The sequence below is a fragment of the Epinephelus fuscoguttatus genome, linkage group LG15, assembly GCF_011397635.1.
Source record: "Epinephelus fuscoguttatus linkage group LG15, E.fuscoguttatus.final_Chr_v1".
NCBI lineage: Eukaryota > Metazoa > Chordata > Actinopteri > Perciformes > Serranidae > Epinephelus > Epinephelus fuscoguttatus.
Genome location: NC_064766.1, coordinates 12,417,979 through 12,437,420, shown reverse-complemented (window position 1 = coordinate 12,437,420; position 19,442 = coordinate 12,417,979). Strand labels below are relative to the sequence as shown.

General features: G+C 41.8%; 1 protein-coding gene across 4 annotated transcripts in view; it reads right to left on the bottom strand.

Annotated features, from left to right (window-relative positions):
* The window catches only part of LOC125901705 (partitioning defective 3 homolog), a 288,080-nt gene that overhangs the window by 145,276 nt on the left and 123,362 nt on the right, over positions 1-19,442 (bottom strand). For all 4 annotated transcript variants that reach the window (XM_049597558.1, XM_049597562.1, XM_049597559.1 and 1 more), the window contains exons 6-7: positions 4,670-4,761; positions 2,470-2,553 (exon numbers count right to left, since the gene is read on the bottom strand). In XM_049597558.1, the coding sequence (XP_049453515.1) occupies positions 2,470-2,553; positions 4,670-4,761 (176 nt within the window). The remainder of the gene's footprint in view (positions 1-2,469; positions 2,554-4,669; positions 4,762-19,442) is intronic.

The window sequence follows — 19,442 nt, the reverse complement described above, 5'->3', positions numbered from 1 at the left end:
CAACCGTGCTGAGCTGCAACCGTTGTCGTCCTGTAATCCGGTGTGGCAAACTGGCTTATGCCTCCCCGCACAGCCGCAGCGAGAGGCTAACTTCACCTGAAAGGGTGCTTTGCGGATTACAGATCTGAGTAAGAGGAAGAAAATCAACGGCAGGTAGGAAAGACGGCACAAACCTAATCGAGTCTTCTTCGGTATATAGTCTGTGTCTGTGTGTATCGGGGCTTTTCTGAGGTAGTATGAGCGAGTGTCGCCTAGGTAAATTGGGTTGATTTTAGGGTTTAATACTCGCCCTCGCCTTGGGCTTATAATTCAATATGAATGGAAATGTGATTACAGAGAGGCCAGAAAAGTTCAGGAGTTGAAAAAGTTCAGAGACAATTCTACTGATTGAATTTGAGTGGGAACACAATGCGATTTGCTGTGGAGGGGCTATTTCTCTGATGAAAGCTGGGCATCTTAATCTTGGGATAACGCCTACTCTGACATTTCCCCAATAAAAGAAAAGTGCATTATAAATGTGCTTTTAGGTTGATTAAGTCGGGCGGTGAGAAAAGTGATATGATCTTGATTTTCAATAAAGCGCGACAGTGAGTTTGGAATCGGCTGATCGTGTTTGTGAGTCTCGGGGCAGAGTCATACATAAAGAAAGTTCAGACGTTTGTGGGGCTGCAGTTGGCTCTGAGCTGCTGGAACAAAACAGCTTGGCACTATAAAAACGATATTAAGCATTAGACCTATCTTAAACTGGTCTACACTGGTGTTTTATACTTTTAACAGTCTTAGATTAATGAGAAGGACCTCCACGTAAATGTCAGCTTTGAACAAAGTTAAACTCTCAATTATACTGAGCTTTTTAACTGGATTCTTGTTGCAACTGTGAAAGGCTGCATGACTTGGAACACAACCTCCAAAAGCTGCCTCTCTGGGTATATTTAAACCAGATGTGACATTCCTCTAATTCCTTCACAGCTTTGTTCCAGCTGTGTATGTGTGCTTCTGAATGTGTTGCAGATATGTGTGTGTGTGTGTGTGTGTGTGTGTGTTTGTTTTGCGCACTGCTCAACGTATCCTTTGTATCACGTAAAGCTGATGTGACAGGAGCCACAGAGAAATATGACCGTCACCTGCAAACCCTAAACAAGAATGATTGATCACTGTAAACTGGCAAATGGCTTCATGATGCCAACAGTGCAAACCTGTGTGTGTGTGTGTGTGTGTGCGTATGTGTGCGCACAAGTGTGGATGGCAGTGGGTTTGTTTAAGTGGTGAAGTGATTTCACATGGGCATCAAAGAGGAATGTCTGGTATGCACGTGTTTGTGTGTCTCAGGTGAGGCGGCACACTTCTCTCTTTGCAAAAAAAAAAAAAGCCAAAGTTACCACATGTAAAGCCACTTTTACCAGAAACTAAATCAACATTCAACAATTATGTTCTATAATAATCTACAATACATTTGAAGAATGTTGAACTCAGGGGGTAACTGGGCAATTTTTTTTTTCTTTTCAAAAAGTTGTCTTGTGTCTACCACTCTGGGGCTGCTTAAAGCACAGACTGTATATGTAGAGATCAAATAGAGATACTGATAACAGGGACTGTTTCTAATGAAGCGCATGCAGTTCAGAACAAAACCTTTTTTTCATAACTGTTCTGTATTGTGCACTTCTACAAAAAACCCTACTCACAAATCTAAACACAAATGTAACTCATTTTGAGATAATTTAATATTTTTCAAGTTCTTTATTAAAACATGTTTAACCACTATGATCATTTTAGCCCTTTTCCATACACACGTGCTGGCTTGGCTTGACCCAATTTGACTTGGCATGTCAGCAGGGATTTGCATCTCCATACAACAGAGCTTGCTGCTTAACCTAGGTGCACTGGAACGGCGCTCCACCAATTTTTTCTCCAAGCGATGAAATAGGATACTTACACTTTGTCACACAAGAGAGCCAATAAAAACAAACAGAATGATCAAAGTTGTCATATTGACATTTAAGGTGTGTCGATTCGTGACATCAAATCATGCATGTAGCATGCAAGAAAGCATTCTGCCTTTCCAGTAGCTGCTGTTAGCCTTTGAGTGGCATGGTGAATTAAATCACTGGCGTGCATATGAAATACGCACCAGTCTTTGACAGTTTTTTTTTCATTTGTGTAATGAAAAATGATGACAAAGCCTCTCTGATGTCACCACAACCTGCATGGAAGCAGTTGGGCAATTCTTGGCCTGACTCTGGAGATGGTCCATCACAGGCGCAACTCAGCACAACCTGGTGTGTTTTAACTGGTAATGGAAATGCAAATCAACACTGCTTGGTTTAACTTGGCGCAGACAAAAGTGCAGATGAAAAAGCCTTTGATTAGATGTGTTAAAGGCCCTGTGGACACTATGTCTGCCCGTACCTCTCCTTTACTCTCTTCTAGCCTGTTTGAAGAGCACCAGGGCTTCGCTCTAGATATTTTTACCTGCGGTCCCTGCCACTGAAAGGCACCACGTGGATTCCCAGGGGCCCACCGTCGTTTGACACCTCCACCAGTTTGACTATGTCTCTGGGAGATGGTGACGGATGGAAGACGGAAAGACGAGGGTGGATGGGTGCAGGTGGTGGAGTAGAGGTGGGGGTGGGAGGGGAGGGGGGGAGTAGAGAAGAGAGGAGAGTGGTGACACCATGTGGGGGGAAAACAAAACAGAAAATGAGATGAGGATGGAAAAAACAAAATGATGACAACAACAGAGTGGTGTCAATAAATAAAAAAAAAAACAGAAAGAAAAAGGTGTTGAAGGAGACTGACAAAAAAAAGACAATAAAACAGAGCAATCCAAATAAATCACACACATGTAAGGGATAACAAGGAACACTTAAACCCTCACACAATTTAGACTTTAGTCAATCTTCAAAGGGTGTCATGAGAGACTGAGAATTTTAGAGATGTGCCTAAATTGAATTGCAAAATGCTGCTTTTTTATTTGCTGGTATGGGGAAAAACACAGTCCTACATGTTGCTAAAGTTTAAGGACATATTAACATCCAAAAAGTGTAAAACTGTCCTTCTACTTGTCACAAGTGTCCCTCACTCTAACCCTATTTTGAGCATGCTTGATGTAATTTAGTCTGTGTACAGTTTTTGCAGCTTAAATGCACATGTCAGAAGTGTTAAAAAAGGATACGTGCAGCTCACTTTGACCTTGTTGCTGGCACCAAAACAACCTTCGTGTCACATTATAGCGATTCAGATAGCTACCTTAGCCCACCTCAGAAAATAGCAGCATAATGTGTTTGACACTCAAATATAATCCTGTGACAGGTGAACACTTTGACTCCCAGTTTTGTACATTTCAGGTGTAAATGTCTGCAGGGAGGGTCAGTGCCTGATCCTGGAAACTTCAACATTACGACTGTAAATATGCAAACCTCTGTGCGTAGTTGAAAAACAGCAACAGACTTAACAATGAAAGTGTGGGAAAAATTAATTCAGACTTCATCTCCTACCCAGACAGATGCATTCCAATGCTGCCCTGGGCTGTACATCATTTTATTGCCTTTATATGAGGATAAATATGTGGATGACAGCCTTTGACCTTTTAAAAGCACAAATCACATTTACAGCTATTTGCTTTTCCGAGGCAGCTTTCTTTACCTGTTCAGTCTGTTTGGCTGTAAAACATCTAAACACAGGCACATTTTACAAGACGCCAAATCTAATCGGCTCACAGCTTTGATACAATCACTATGATTAGCTCGGGGAAAATGGGCCCCTTGTTGACAACTAAGAGGCGGGAGAAGCCAGAGTCTCTGGGAAATCATAGGAATAATGACAATACCATACCTGCATATTAAACTGGAAGCATGCAACGGAGCAAAATAACAAAACAAAACACAGTTGTTAATAACAGGAGCTGAATGGGTTGGTGCGTGGGAGAGCTCTGATGGCGAGACGAGGATCATTTTGCTCCCACAAAAGAGAATTATGCAAATCAGGACGCAGGGTTGAAATGAGATTTTTCTACAAACAAACCTGGATTACAATGTAGAAGCTGCTGGACTGCCTTTAAAGTACTTATTATGTCGAGAAAGGGAGGAGAGAGCTGATTTACCCTGGTCAACTTTGAAGGGAAAATCAGGTTTCAGACAACTTTATTTTCCAGAGTTTTGGCCATCAATCCTCCAGGTAATAATTGTGCTCTCCAAGCCAATTGCAGAGATCTGGGCAACACGGCAACATCACCGTCAGAGCAAGATTCATTTGTTGAGTCCAGTGTTATCATTACTGAAACGATGGCCAAAACTACAAAACGGGGCCAGAGTTGTGATAACAGAATTTTCTCCTGGGGTTATGCAGGTGCGGTGAACACAAAAATGGGTTTCATTCCAAATCTCTTTCCACTTGGAAAAAGCTGTCATCTGAAAATGTAACACAAAACTTTTGCACAAATGCAGCTCATTCAATGGGTGCAATTATGAAATTCCAGATTAGAGTCATTTTTAAACAAGAGGTGTGACTTTTCCCAAATACTGGAGATCACATTTTGGAATGAAACTGCTTAAATATTCAGCAATGCAATCACCAGTCACTCCAGTGTCAGTAGGTTATTAAGTTTCAGCGAGAATGTGATGACACAGAGAGGCAGAAACTGGGAAAGCTGATCCATGACTGAAGCACTTACTCTAGTGACCTCACAGGGGTGTGGTCCATGCAGGAGTCGGCTCGACCAACCGGCTCAATCCTGCCATTTTCTTCTTCCCTGGCCTCGTCCTCCTGGAACAAAGCACAAAGAGGCAAAAGAGGAGTGAGTTGGCTTCAGCGAATATCATCCCTGTTCTTCATCAATCTGACGTGAGAGACATGCTCATTCAGCACAAGGTGGTTTGAACCTGATTCATGACCTTTGCTACCTGCCGTAGTCTCTTTCACATTTAAAGAAATTACCCCAACCTTCAACGAGTATCTTTCAGCAGCTAAAAAGTAGACTGAGCCGCTAACCTGACGAAGCCAAGACGAGCAGGTCGGAGGTGGTCTTCCACAGGTGTAAAAATACATGCCCTTCAAAATTACATTGCCTTTGTTCTGCTCACACTTGGTACGTGTCTGAATTCTGAGGCTGAGACTCATGACATGTACACACAAACACACACACTCACACACAAGACAGGGTGCTGAGAGCAAAGAGGAGAAAAATGAGAAGCAAAGAAAGAAGGTCATTAAAATTTCAGGGCGACACCGGAGAGGAGAGACGAGCGAGCAGCAGCAGCAGCAGCGCAGGCCTCCCCGGCAACCGGCCGCCTCATCAGTATGAAAATGAGCCTGCCGTTACCGTGGCTGCCGTACGGTTGCCATGACACTTTGGGTGCCTGGAGGACGTACAGCTACAGGGCAGCGTATGAGTGTGTACATGTGTGAGAAACAGTGTGCAAGGACTTCTGACTGCTGTCTTTCAGTTTGAAAGTTGTATCCTGCAGCGCAGAACAGAAAGACACCTTTTGTCAACTGACAGAGATGCAAATGTGAGAAGCAGGCAGTTTTTGAATCATAAAACATTAAGAAAAATGAATATTATTAAAAGCATTTGAATTCTAAATGCACGTTTCCATCATAAACGCCATAAGCAACTAACATGAGTCAACTTTACAGCCTAACTCAAAGCAATTAGGCATTTGCATCATAAGTGTAACAAGAAAAGTGCACTCAGTAGAGATCTCTGCTGAATCGTGGCCACTCTAGACAATGACCATCACACAGCTGCGCCTGGCTTAAGTGTCCCTCCCAGCTCCATTATAGTCAAGATGGAGGCTAAGACAACAAAAATAGGAGCTAATTCATCTCTTTATTGTGCTTGACTATTTCGCAGATCATAACATATCGGGTATGGAACTGATTTACAGATGCTGTGGTTCAAAATTAGACCAAACTTTTCTATGGATGTCAGTTTTTCAACTTCGACAAATGTGTCATGCAAGAGACGGTAAGGCTTGTTGTTTTTAGCCAAGCCAAGCCTTTTACTCACTGCCTTTTTTTTTTTTTTTTTAACATAATTTGTTGAGAAAGAGGAGTAAGGCATCAGCAGTCAATGAAGGTATAATACAGCTACTAAAACAGATGCCTGAGGGCTCAGTGAGGCTACACAATTGATCAAGATATTATCTCAATACAGCAGAGTACAATAACAACATTGTAGGAGCTGCAATTTAGGTCAAATGTATCACAACACATCATTATAAATGAGCCACTGTGGTGATAAAGAGATGCGTCAGCCATCAAATCATATTCAAGATGTAAGGGAACATGCGTATTTTGTAGAGACGCTAGCAAAAATGACATCATTGTCATGTCTACATTGTTTTTTACTGCAAATTAAATACAAAAATTACAATTCCCACTACAATCATGAGTCGCAATATCAATCGCAATGTCAAAATAATCGCAATATGAACTTTTTTTGCATTTTGTGCAGCCCTAGCATTCAAGTCATAACTATGCCTGCAAAATATTAGGCTGATCGGTCCAGTAGTATGCAAGATTAGCTGTGCTCACTACAAATTGGCACTGCTGCTTCCACTCCACCTGTCATTATTCAGCACTCAGACAAATAAAATATTCCTGCATTCCAAAAAAAGGACTATAGACCACAAATGCCTCACAAAATAAAAACGTGAAGCTGATAATAAACTTGAAAATAAAAGCAAATGTGGAAGACTACAAAGAAGACAGTGTGTTTCTTATAAAACATTTCTCAGATCAGTGGACAGCAGCGCTACATTCCAAGATTTTCCACAGCATTATAAAGGACTTAATATCATCTACAGTACTTAAAAAGAGAACATTGCCAAAAAAATGTGTTCCACTATATGGTGCAAGTCTATGATTTATTTACTGTGTGGACCCCTTTCAGTTAAACATATAGAGAAGCCCTGCATTCATGATCACATACAAGTAGACAGGAGCATTAAACCCACAGAGGCCAGATAAAGAGAAAGTCCAGCAGACAGAGAGACAATAACAATTCAAAGAGCCTCAGAAACACATCTAACACTATTCAATATTCATCAGGAGACGAGAAAGTGAGGGCGGGGGACATCGGAGAGGGAGAGGAGTCGCTATCTGAGGAAGAGCAAATGAGATCGGCATTCATCACAGCACACGCAGGCATCTCACACACCCTTTATTTCAATATGCACCATGTCTGAGGAATCTGGCTGCACACTGACAATTCTATTCTACAGTCAGACAGACACAGCGTGTGTGTGTTTGTGTGTATGGTAGTGTATGCAAGAGTGTGCGTGAGTGTGTGTGTGTGTGTGTGTGTGTGTGTGGGAAAGATAATGGAGAAAGGTGAAGAAAGTGATCGAGTTGGAAGTAAAATTAGAGAAACAAAGTGAGGCAAAATTATAAATAAAAAGTGTGTGGTACAGAATGTATTTTGAGCATTATAAATTCATTGATGGCAGCTGCCATGGGTCAATATATCCAATCAATTCTAGAGCAATATAAACCAATGTGCCAGTGGAAAAAATACTGCCTCCATCTAATGTAGTGGTTTGGTTTTACTCGATTTCCCACACACCCTGTTGCTTCTTGTCCAAAGACAGATGAACATAATGGAGGTGTGGGTCGAACAATCTACACTACAGCTCATGTAGTAGCTGTGGTGGAGCTTTCAGTCATATTGCGTCATTTGTATCGGCAGATGGAGTTGCCCAGTGGTCATGGATTTACATGTTTCTGAACACTTTTAGGACTTCTTAGCCATGATGGCTAAATAAGGTTAGTTTGATTAAGATCAGAAGCACTTAAAGGGAATATTTGCTACCTTTATGTGGATGTCCATCAGCGTTGATGTGAAATGTAGTCGATCGAAGCAATATATTCCTCTGTGTGTGCTTTATTGACTGAGAAAGCTGAGTTTGCTGTTGCAAAATCTGTAGTTCTTGGTGCATCCAGCGCCACCTTGTGATGAGATGGTGATGTAGTCGATGGCAGGGAGAACTACTGGTTGGATTACACCTTTGGGTAGCCAGGGGGCATGTCCTAGATGCCACTCAGAAACAGAACTTCCTTGTACATTAAATACATTTTGCAGTGTTTTTTTGTTTGTTTTGTTTCACAGCGTTTAAGCTGACTCAGAGAATAGAGAGTATAAGGCTGTGGCTGCCTTACTGTACGTTCAGACCAGAAGCTTCCAAAGAAGCAAAGTCTGTTGTGGATGCCCAAGAAGCACGACCGTCAAAAATATTTGTGGCAGCTTTGGTCGCTCTAGTCGCTCATCACATGAATCACTGAACATTCGATCGTGCTTGTCAAATTAATGGAGCCACAAAGCTGACTACTGGCTTGAAAGCAGCGTAGTTGCTGCTTGCTGTTGTCCAGTCAAAAAGCTCATAGTTGGCCTACACAAAGTTATGTTTGGTCAATGCAAACAGAAAACGTATGTCATCCCATTCAAACCAAGCAAGGAAGACTTGCATGCTATGTCGCAACATTAGCCTGCAATTCTCTCCACTATTACTAAAATTACACACTTTAAAACTCACCAGACCAACAAGCGACCTCCACATGAACCAATGTTCCTGCAGCAATGCGTTCTACCACTGTGATTACCAATGTTAATAGATGCAATAGCAACATGAGTGGTGCCGCTAGCTTCCTAATGTTAGCTCCCATCTGACATGGGTGCTGCGCAGTGCAGAGCAGCCAAGGAACCAGACTGGAGGATGGGAAGTGGGAGGTGGGTTTCCTCATGTTAACATGGCCTGTCTGACAGCAAAGCCAAATGAAGGTAAATTAAAGGCATGGCATTTATATCACTAAACATTAACACCACCTCTAAATGGATAGCACTTTGGAATGCAGCAGTAAGGCTCACTGAGGCAGTGCCACACGACAAGGAAAGGCCTCTGGCATTTAAAAAAAATAAAAATAAATAAAAAATAAAAAATCTTAAAAATGAACACGTTGATAACCTGTTAATGGATGCCACCTATCAAAAGCAAAAATAAACAAAACTGACCTCCCTACCACTCATTATATCTGTCATTGTCAAATTGGCTGATGACTTTCCTGTGATATGATCGAAAGCTTCAGAGCAGCTACCAAATGGGTCTTGTAGTCAGAAAATGCTGTTTCAAAGGTCAGAAGGTCAATTGGCTTTACAATTTTTCACATTTCTGCTGTTACACAGGGTTTAAGTCCATCTGCTCTTCTTTACTCTGTGCTGCAAAAGAGTCTTTCATTGTTAAAAAAAAAACAGTGTGGAGGCTGCTCGTGGATAATGACCTATGTGATGGCCCTGTTGGTTTACAGAACATCTACCCTGTACCTATGAGTCAAATGGAGAACAGCATGATTTATTCATGCTAAAATGTATCATAGCCTTTTTAAATTGTTGGTTTCTTTTACATGACCGATGTTAGCCATTTTCTTTTGTCTTTGCTGCATCCATTTCATATTTGCTGCTTCTACAAACTAGTTTCTCCACAGACGAAAAACGAGAGGAAAAGAGGAACATAATAAAAAAAATAAGTGGTATCAGCTGTAAATAAAATAACACTGGTGTCTTCCCAGCATTTGAAACAACTCGCGCTGACTCGAGGAGTTTGATTGACAGATGGACCAATCAGCTTTTACTTCAACATCCCTCTCCACAGTCCAGAAGGAGACACTCAGAAAGGCATCGCCACACTTTCCCAACCAGACCATCAAGACGTCGCCCATTCCCGTTCATGGGAGTGGGCCGGGCGAGTAGGGAGATAGATAGCCGCATTAATAATTCAGGGCTGAGTTGGGGGGTTAATGGCTAGCAGGCAGACAGGCAGGCAGGTAGGAGGACGAGCGGCCGATGTGTTTTCCAGCCGAGTCATTGTTTGTTTCCTGGATGTGGAGAAGGAGAGGCAGGCGGGCAGTTTTCAGGCCCGGGGGCTCATTAAAGATTAATAGGAGAATCCATTGGGGCCTGTCCTTTCTATCTCTCAGACTAAATGAAGTGGTCTGTGCCTGGTGTGTATGTGTGTGCATGTATGGGAGAGAGAGTGAGTGGAGTAATGCTGCACTTTAATGAAGTGCTGCTCGCTCCCCTTTCCTGCCACTTTGACCACACTGTCACATACAAACTGATGTGGAGGTGTGCATAGACACACAGGCAGGGACGGACAGCAGCGAGCTCCATTTGCAGGAATGGAGTTCAGCTTTCATAAGAGGATGAAAAAACTTAACAGACAAAATGCAAACTTTGTGATGGTGAATAAATCTCGAATGAGACAGTTTGCATTAATATTTAAAATCCATACCAAAAAAAGCCACAGTACAGATAATATTTACTCATTTGGGGTGTTCCACCTGGATGCTATTATTTCTTGGACAACTTTCAAATTTTTAAATCCAAATCAGTTAAAATACAAATTTCTTCCCCAAAATGTTACACTACAAAATATTTTTAACCTTATGTTTAATGCTGAAGTTGCCCATTTTCAGATTGACTGGGACTAAATTGGAACTCATTAAAGTGATGCAGAGCGGTGAGAGAACACCCTGTCAAGCTGACTATTGACAGTGCCAATTAAGTCATGTCAAAGTTAAAAAAAAACAAAAAAAAACGTCTCCACATAAAGTGATGAATCACTCACATCATGTAGAGTTTCACACAAACAAATCAACATCACATCGTCAGCTGACTAATATCGTTCTTTTTCAAGTTTAGCAAATGTTTATATAAATAAACAGCTGGTTTACCTTCACTGGGTTTACTCTGAAGACGGCTTTCAGCTCCACCGAAGGAGGTTTTATGTCGGCCCAGGCCAGCCGATAACAGACATTTTGTGCTATTTGCCGTTCATGTCAGGATGTGTATCAACCCCCAATACTTTCTGGGTACCAACTGAAATGTGGCCAGTGAATACAACAAGTACCAAAAACTGTCAGAGAATGTTTAGTCACATTCACATTCTTGTTTACTTATTCTTTGATTAGAGAGTTTCAGATGTAGTTTTCAAACACTTGGCCGAACATTTCAGTGCTGTCTGACTCTAAGGGCCTTATGTTACACCTGGTTCAGAACAGTGCACAGCGAAACCTAACTGTCATTGCTAGTTTCAGACTGACGCAGTTCATTTTTATGGCAAGCAGCCTACATAAGCAGGTTCACAATGTGTGTACACTCTGCTTGTTAGACACACAGGGATATGCGGATGCAGTGTGGGTGGGTGCAATAAGACATCATTAATGAGGAAAATATTAATTACATTCTCCTTAATGTGAACACAGAGAGCAGAGCACAGCTGCAGAGCTGCTGTCCGACCCCCCATTAAGGGAGACGCTGTGCGCCTTTATGCACAAGGAGCAGCTTAACATTGATTATTTCAGAAGATAAAAGTTTAGTTCTGTTTCTTTGTCATGTTTAAACCTCCAGTTATTAGGTTTGCTACTTAAATATCTCACAATATTTGCTGCAGTGACATTACTTCTTTTACTGCAGAATCCATCCATCCAGTTTCATCCACTTATCCAGGGCCAGGTCATGGGGGCAGCAGGCCACGCAAATTGACCCCTTTCAACGTGAAGGTGCAGCGACTCTACTCCGAGCTCCCTCCGGATGTCCATGCTCCTCACCATCTACCATGTAAACAGCAATAAGCCAGGTGCAAGCACACCTGGCTTTTAAAGGGAATGGGAGGTGACACCCTGATTGGTCAAATTCACGCCCAAAACATACCTATGATAAATTAAGGGACTAAATACAACCTTTTTGACCTTGCACCTTACTTTAAGCCCAGATTATGCCCTGTTTAACCAGCAAAAGTGCAGTTGGCCATGCCTTAAGTGCACTTACGTCATGCACGAGCATTAGCCACAGTGCAATAAATATGGTCACATGCAGACCATGAAAAAAAAAATCTTGTTTGTTCATTCACAAACAGACGTTCATTCTTTTCTTACAGAAAATCGCACAAGACAAAACAACACATGTTGAACATGTTGAACTTGAACATAACATTCACAGAGAGAGAGAAGACACACACACACACACACACACACACACACACACACACACACACACACACATCCATCCATCACTGTTAACTGGTATCTGTGCCCTCTCCAGCATAGCTCCATATGTCCACGACCGGATGAAACACTGAACCAGAGCCTATAAATTAGCCTTGACCTCTGACCTCCAACCTTAAGATCACTACAGACCATCTGGGTCTGAGTTCCAAACACAAAGATAGATGGAAGAGAATGTTTAACTGATATTCCACACCATCTTCATACAGAAATGTCCGTGAGGAATCAGTGCTGGCAGTAGAGTATCTGTAGCTCTGAAGTTCACCACAGGTGTTGAAAGGTTCCACTTTTTCCAGGTCACTGTACTACATCATAGAGATGACTGATCACAAAAATTAAAACAAAAAGACAAGAACTCAACTCTTCTCTTCAAAGAGAGAAAAAAGAGCAAGACACTGAAAAAAAAAACAGTCAAAGAAAGGAAAACCTACAAATGGTTTGTGGGTCAGTGGGTGTGTGACCCCTTTCAGGAAAAGGAAACAGAAAATCTGATCAAGTTCCTGCACGGTGAGACAACACACACACGCGCACGCACACACACACACACACACACACACACAGATAGATAGATAGAGCTCCAGGTGTGCTGCTCATCTCACAGACGGCCTATCTTCAGATTTCCACCTAAACACCCACAGAGGGCACTCGCAGGGTTCATTGCTGCCTGCCTGAACGGACACAGTCACATTTCATTGTGTCAGGGGATGTAATGATCAGACATCACTGCACACGACCTTCTATGTCTTATTTACTGGGTCAGTCACTGAGGCCAGAGACTCAGTATGTCAGCCTGATACCAGCTGTGAAAGGGAATCTGTATCTAACATTTAATTGAGCTGAGCTGTTACTGAATTAAGGTTTTTTCCTCCAGTGATTAAACATAAAAAAAAGAACATAATAAACAGCAAAAAATGGCTCCTCTTTTTGTGAAGTTTAGGTCTACTGGTTTCAAAGTATTAGATGAGGCGACTTTGCCAATCCTCAGGATCAAATAAACTCGATGCCCCTGATAATGTTGATACTGCAGAGCACAACACGGTCCCATCTGTCATGACAGGGAGACGTTTGATTAATGCTGACGCTCGGCTCAGTGCGAGACCACAATGCATCATTAAAAGCAAGCTTTCAATTACAGATCCCTGCGCTAATTCAATTAGTCTCCTTTGAAGACACTTTGATAATGGGATCCAGACGGGCCGACGGCATCGTCAATAACTCGAGGATTCATTGAGCAGAGAGGACGTTATCAGAGTTTATATCATCCCGGCTGCCAGTCGGGCCGTTACACATGAAGAGGAGGATGGTGTGTGTTTGGTTTTGTGGGAGGCCACTGTAGAGAAGAGGAAGAACATGCTTGTGTCTGATATGTAACTTTAAGAGAGGAGTTATTATCTGTATGCATTTGTCTCTTAATTTAAATATAACACAACATCTCATGCTTCTCAAAGGTCTCAATAAGGATTCTAATATTTAGTGGTTCTAGTAAATTTTGTTTATTATACACTCATTTCACTTCAGTATTTTCCATGTAAGTTTTTTTTGTGATCGGTTGACATTTTATGTATTTTTGTTTATTTAAAAGGCACTGTGCGAGACTTTTTGTGGCTTCCTCTTAGATGCCTGCTGCTTACAGTCTTAAACATGGTCGCTACGGTGTCCTCCTGAGACCCTATGTCCTCACATGACGACATCATATTTTGGGTTTACATGACCTTATACCTCATTCTTCTTAACTAAGAACCTGTTGTCCTTGTTCGTGGACACGTTTTTGTGCCATCTAGTGGTCATAAGAGCGCACTACACTAATCCATGTAAAAACAAGATGGCAGCCATCTCTGCCAAGTCAGTCTGCAGCCGATCCCGACACAGAAGTGGACAAAATCTGATCAAATTTAATGGTGGAAACGTGTTTATTTATGATTAATAATGTTTGTAATTTGATATGGCAACAGATTTGACCAATTTTACAACAGTAACAAACTAAGACGCCATTAATTAGGAAGTACTGATTTGAGGATATTGAGACTTTATTGTTGTCTCGTTTGAGGACATTGGGACTCATGTATTATTGACAATGTTTCGTTTGTTATACTTATTGGGTCCTATTGATCCCAAATACCTCGGAGAAATTAAAAATGGATACCAAACAAAAGTGCAGGTCTCAGGAGGGTATTATAAAGTCCTGACCTCAGCTGTGCACTGTGCCCACAAACATCCAGAACATGCAAAATCAGAAGGAAATAAGAAACTGAGACAAACACAACCACACAACTGATGATTGAGAGGGAATACTTTTGTATGAGTCTATACATCTTTTTTTACTCGTTTTTAAGAAAATGCTGCATAGTGTGCCTTTAAATCATTTTGCTCGACATTGCCTTGATGTCAACAGTTTTGATCCTATATAAATACACACACACACACATTGAAGGCCAAAAGTATGTAGACAGCCGTGTCCACACACAATTATGCTCTTTAGGTTTGGGGCTGCTGTTCGTGGTTTGTGCCAGGCCTCCTTTGTAGCAAACCAAAGCATACCAATTATAGTCTATACAATATATTTTGCCTTTAACTTCTGTGTCAACAGATTAAGGAACGACCTGTTTCAACATGACAACGTCTCCATGCACAAAGCCAGGTTATGAATGTGTTTTTTCAGTTTGGTGTGACAGAAGGTGACTGGCCTGCACAGAGCCTTAACTCCATCCAACGCCTTTGAGATGAACTGAAACACCAACTACAAGCAATACCTTATCATCCCCATCCGTGTTCAATGTCTAACGCTCTTGTAACTAAATGAGAGAAAATCCTTGCAGCCACACTCTGGTGTAAAACATTCCAAGAACAGGAGAGGCTGTTAATTATAGCAGCAGATTGTGCTGAGCTAACACATATGGGTTTGATGTTTACATGTCCACATACTCCTGGCCTTTGTCACGCTCAGCCACATAAAGTTTAGAAGCCATAATCCAGTGTGCACAAACTCTGCTTTTTTTCCCTCAGCTTGTCTCCACACATAGTGTATCTGCAGCGCTGCGTCTGTGTACATCACAGAACCACCAGAGGCAGTAGCAATAACAGCGTGAACAAAATGAGACTTCCAGCACTTCCTAAATTACCACGGCGCTGCTGTAGCGATCCACTTAATTCAACAGCAATTTCTGCAATCCAATTCAATCAAAGCGGATGGGGTTGGTGGAGGGGTATCACCGCGGCGAAATATGCACCGCAATTTTCTCAGAAATAATAGACAATGGAGGCTCATCAGGAATCCAAGCAATTTCAAAACTCACATTTTAGGAGTTGATGTCCCCTGAGAGCTCAGTCGGTGTCACTCGAAATAGAATTGCACAAGGTGTGAACGGCACTTGTTTTTCAACTCATAGGTGCGTTTGATTCGGCACGCCAAGAAGGGCGGAGCAGGGTGATTCATTTCGGTATTTAATATAGATATCTTCCACGCAAAAAAAAATACTTAGATTAGTGAGAAGTGTTTCCAAAACTATTTTTCCAGAGAGCGCAGGGGAGATGAAGAGAGGGATGGGACTTCTTCTTCGAGAAAGAGAAAAAAGTAAAGGTAGACAGACAGACAGACTGACTGACTCAAAGAGAATGACAGAGAGGCAGATAGTGAGACAGACAAAGACACATTACACAGAGGAACAGAAAGCCGTGACAAAGCTCGCTCAAAGGATGACAAATGACACTTTGAAAACTCTCAACTTGAAACCTGAGGGGATTCAGGGAACTTCTGACATTTTTTTTTTGGTTGCCAGAGATTTAAAAAAAAAAAAAAAAAAAAAAAAAAAGCAAAAAAAGTTTGAGATTGTCCAGTATTTTCCATTACATTAACAAAGCATGAATTCCACATAAGCCAACACTTTTATTTCACCTGAACTATCCTCCTTTTACCCCGCCGAGGTCCTTGCCCGGCCCACCGAGGCTGTCTGGCATTCCACTGGTGTGGATGGATTATTTAGACAGTAATCAGCCAGAGTTGGGCTGAACGTTGATGTAGGCCTGAATCCAACACACACTGACAGGATCAGCTTGACTTGGCTCTCCTGACAATGTCAAACATGACACAGGTGGAGGGAGAGTGTGTGTATGTGTGTGAGTGAGTGAGCGGGAGGGTAGGATACAGTAAGGAGTGTTACATGGTACAGTAAGTGAAGTGGATGGAAAGAAGAAGGGAGAGGAAAGTTTGCACAAATGTGTGCGTGTGTTTGAACCATATGTAACCCATATGGGGGACGGAACTATGTGTCAACTGGGATAGATCAAGCACACACACACATGCTATGTTGAATTCCTTTACGCATAGAAACAACAACAGTGAGTTAGTCCTGTATATGTTGTGTGACATACTATCAGAAAAAAAACAACATAAGATGTTGGGCTACCATGAGCCTCGAGAACAGCTTCAATGCTTGTTGTCGTCAGTCTGTGACTCTACTGGAGCTATAAACACTGGTCCCCAAAAGATATTCCCTCATTTGGTGGTTGATGATGGTAATCGTGAACACTGTCTAACAGGTCACTCCAAAATCTCCCAAAGGTATCAAGCTGAAACGCTTAATCAATTAACTCATCGTCAGAAAATTAAGAGGCAACAATCTTGATGATTAATTATTTGAACTAGAGGTGAAGCAAAAAGGCAAAGATCCACTGGTTCATCTTCTCTAACCACCTCGAGCAGCTGCTATCTCTCTGAAGACCCGGTGATTGTTTTTGTCTACTGCTGTCTCTAAGGTCAAGAACACATTCTGAACCCCAGATATGCAATTAATATATGTACATACAGGCAGTTGTAAAATGTAACATATGACAGGTGAATCATTAGGGGAGTGAGTGAACTGTTAAACAGTACAGAGGCAGAATGCACAGTCGACACACATTTCTGCAAGAAAGTTTGTTTTGAGAGAAACATCTTGTGAAGGAAGTAGAGGAGGAGGCTGGGGAGGATGTGGAGGTTTTAGTAACACTGTTAGAATCATAAAACATTTACTATGTTGATACACTTCTAGCGAGGTAAGCAGAAATATTTCACCACAGCCACCTGTCGACAAAGTGAAGCTGGACTGTTGAGGGCATGTTGGATGTTTCTTGGTGCGGTTCTGCAGTGCAGTGAGTGAATCAACAACAACCAAACAAAAAATGCTATCACATATCCAACACTGTACAACTTCAGGGTTTTTTTTTCTTCACTATGAGATGAAAATAACTACTGAAGCTACCCGAATATTCGACCACTCGCATATTTGTTCCAGGCCTACTGTTGAGAGCATTTATGTGGGTTTATAATTTATCCATGACAAGAAAATTTGTAATAAGCTGCTATTATGTCACAAAAAGTTCAACCAAAGCCATTACAAACATGCCTAAGACACCCAAAACCTTTGGGATTTTTTTTTAAACAAATAATAATATAAACAACAATACTAAAGAATGACAAAATCTGCAAAAAAATGACTTTAAGCACACTGTAGCTCTGAAGCCCACATAGTGTTTGGGACAGTCCTGCTACCTATTTATTGTAATACAGGATGACACTGGTACTCAGGACACATTCACACTGGTGCTATTTGGTCCACTTTAAACGAACCCTGGTCCACTTCCACACATAGTTCAATTTGTTTGGAGTGGTATGAACGCTCATTCGAACTCTGGTGGGGACCAAACGAGCGAACCCTGGTCCGCTTGAAAACTGGGGGACTCGGTTCACTTGCAAGTGAACCCTAGTGTGGTTCGCTGACAGTGGGAAATGCAAAAGGACTATCCAGCGAACCAAAGAGAGGAAGTGAACCATAGAGAGGAAGTGATGCAGAGCGCAGCGCATTTTGAGTAGGAAAAAGAAAAAAACCCCAAAGCCATCAGCACGAACCAGGAGAAACAGAGGTAAAAATGTAAAAACAGAAACCCCAAGACTGCATAAAATTGGTGTCGCTCCATTTTCTTGTGGTCACCAAGGCGGCTGAAGGGGATGGATTTCCATTTTCGGTCCTGGCCAATCAATGAGCCGGGTTTTTTTTTCCTTCTTGGTCAGTGGTTGTCTTGGGGAATACCGCCCCCAAACAAGCAGCTGTTGCTGCGTGACGTTGTCAAGGCAGTTTGGTCCACTTTGAAAAGTGCAGTGTGCAAGTGAACCGACCTATATTAAGGTGTGAAATTTTTTTTGGCATTCCCCGCCGAATCGAACCGAGTCCCACGGACTATTCTGGTGTGAATGCGCCCTTAGCCTCCACACTGATGGGCTGAGGCAACGACAAAAACAGCATGTTCTAAACCATGACACACAAAAATTGTGGGAGGCATAACAAATAAATAAATAAATAAATACTCAACAATTCAGACTTTTCTACATTTGTGTGCTCTCTTCAAATGTGTGGGAAGTTTGGGAACTACTGTAGGGTCTACGCCTCATGGTGAACTCACTGTATGTCCCAAACACTGAGGTGAGCAGGGCGTGCTGTGGCCAGTCACACAGCTTGTTACGTGATGCACCGTTTACAGAGATGAGACTCTGCTATGGAGCAAAATAACAGGCAAAGCCGACCAAACTACCCCTCTGAGAGGAAGGGAGCTGTGGATAATGGTGACAACTTATACACACACACACACACACACACACACACACACACACACACACACACACACACACACATATAGGGTTGTCAGACTGAAGGCCATTATTCTGGCTGACTCAAACTGTAATGGCTGCTGCTGAGAAGAAGAGTGTGTCTACATAAACAAGTGAGGGAGAAACCACAAAAACTCACTCTCACTCTGTGTCCTCTCCCTCTGTGACTTTTCGCCACTTCCTGCTGCAGTGTTGTGCGGCAGTGTGTGCTGCACCTTCAGCAGAACACCTCCACAGCTGTACATCTAACAGCACAATCAATGACAGGAGCTTCACACGAACCATAACTGGGCATGTGAATCATTATCTACAGGCAGTTTTTCTTATGAGAATTTGGTTTAAACAATCATTAATTTAAGCTATTTTGTAGACCACTTTTCTGAGCAGTACATTTCTCAAACATTTTTTTAATAATCCTGGGAGCTTAAAATTAGAGATGTATAAAACCTTGCTTCCCTCGCGTCGGCCCTCTGTTTTAATAAATAATGTTCATAATGCACGGCTCAAAGTGTCATACATTTCATCAGCATTTAAATTACCATTTGGTCATTAAAAAAATGTAATGAACAGTTTTGATTGACTCTTATAATATAAGCAATATATTTTCACAATGTTTATTGACCTTATAGATTACATTTTGACTGATTTTAATGTTTTCTTACTTTTAGACTAGTAAAACTTCTGGTAAAACATCAGGAAAAATTAATTAAAATAATGTCATTAGGTACACCCCTACTTGAAACAG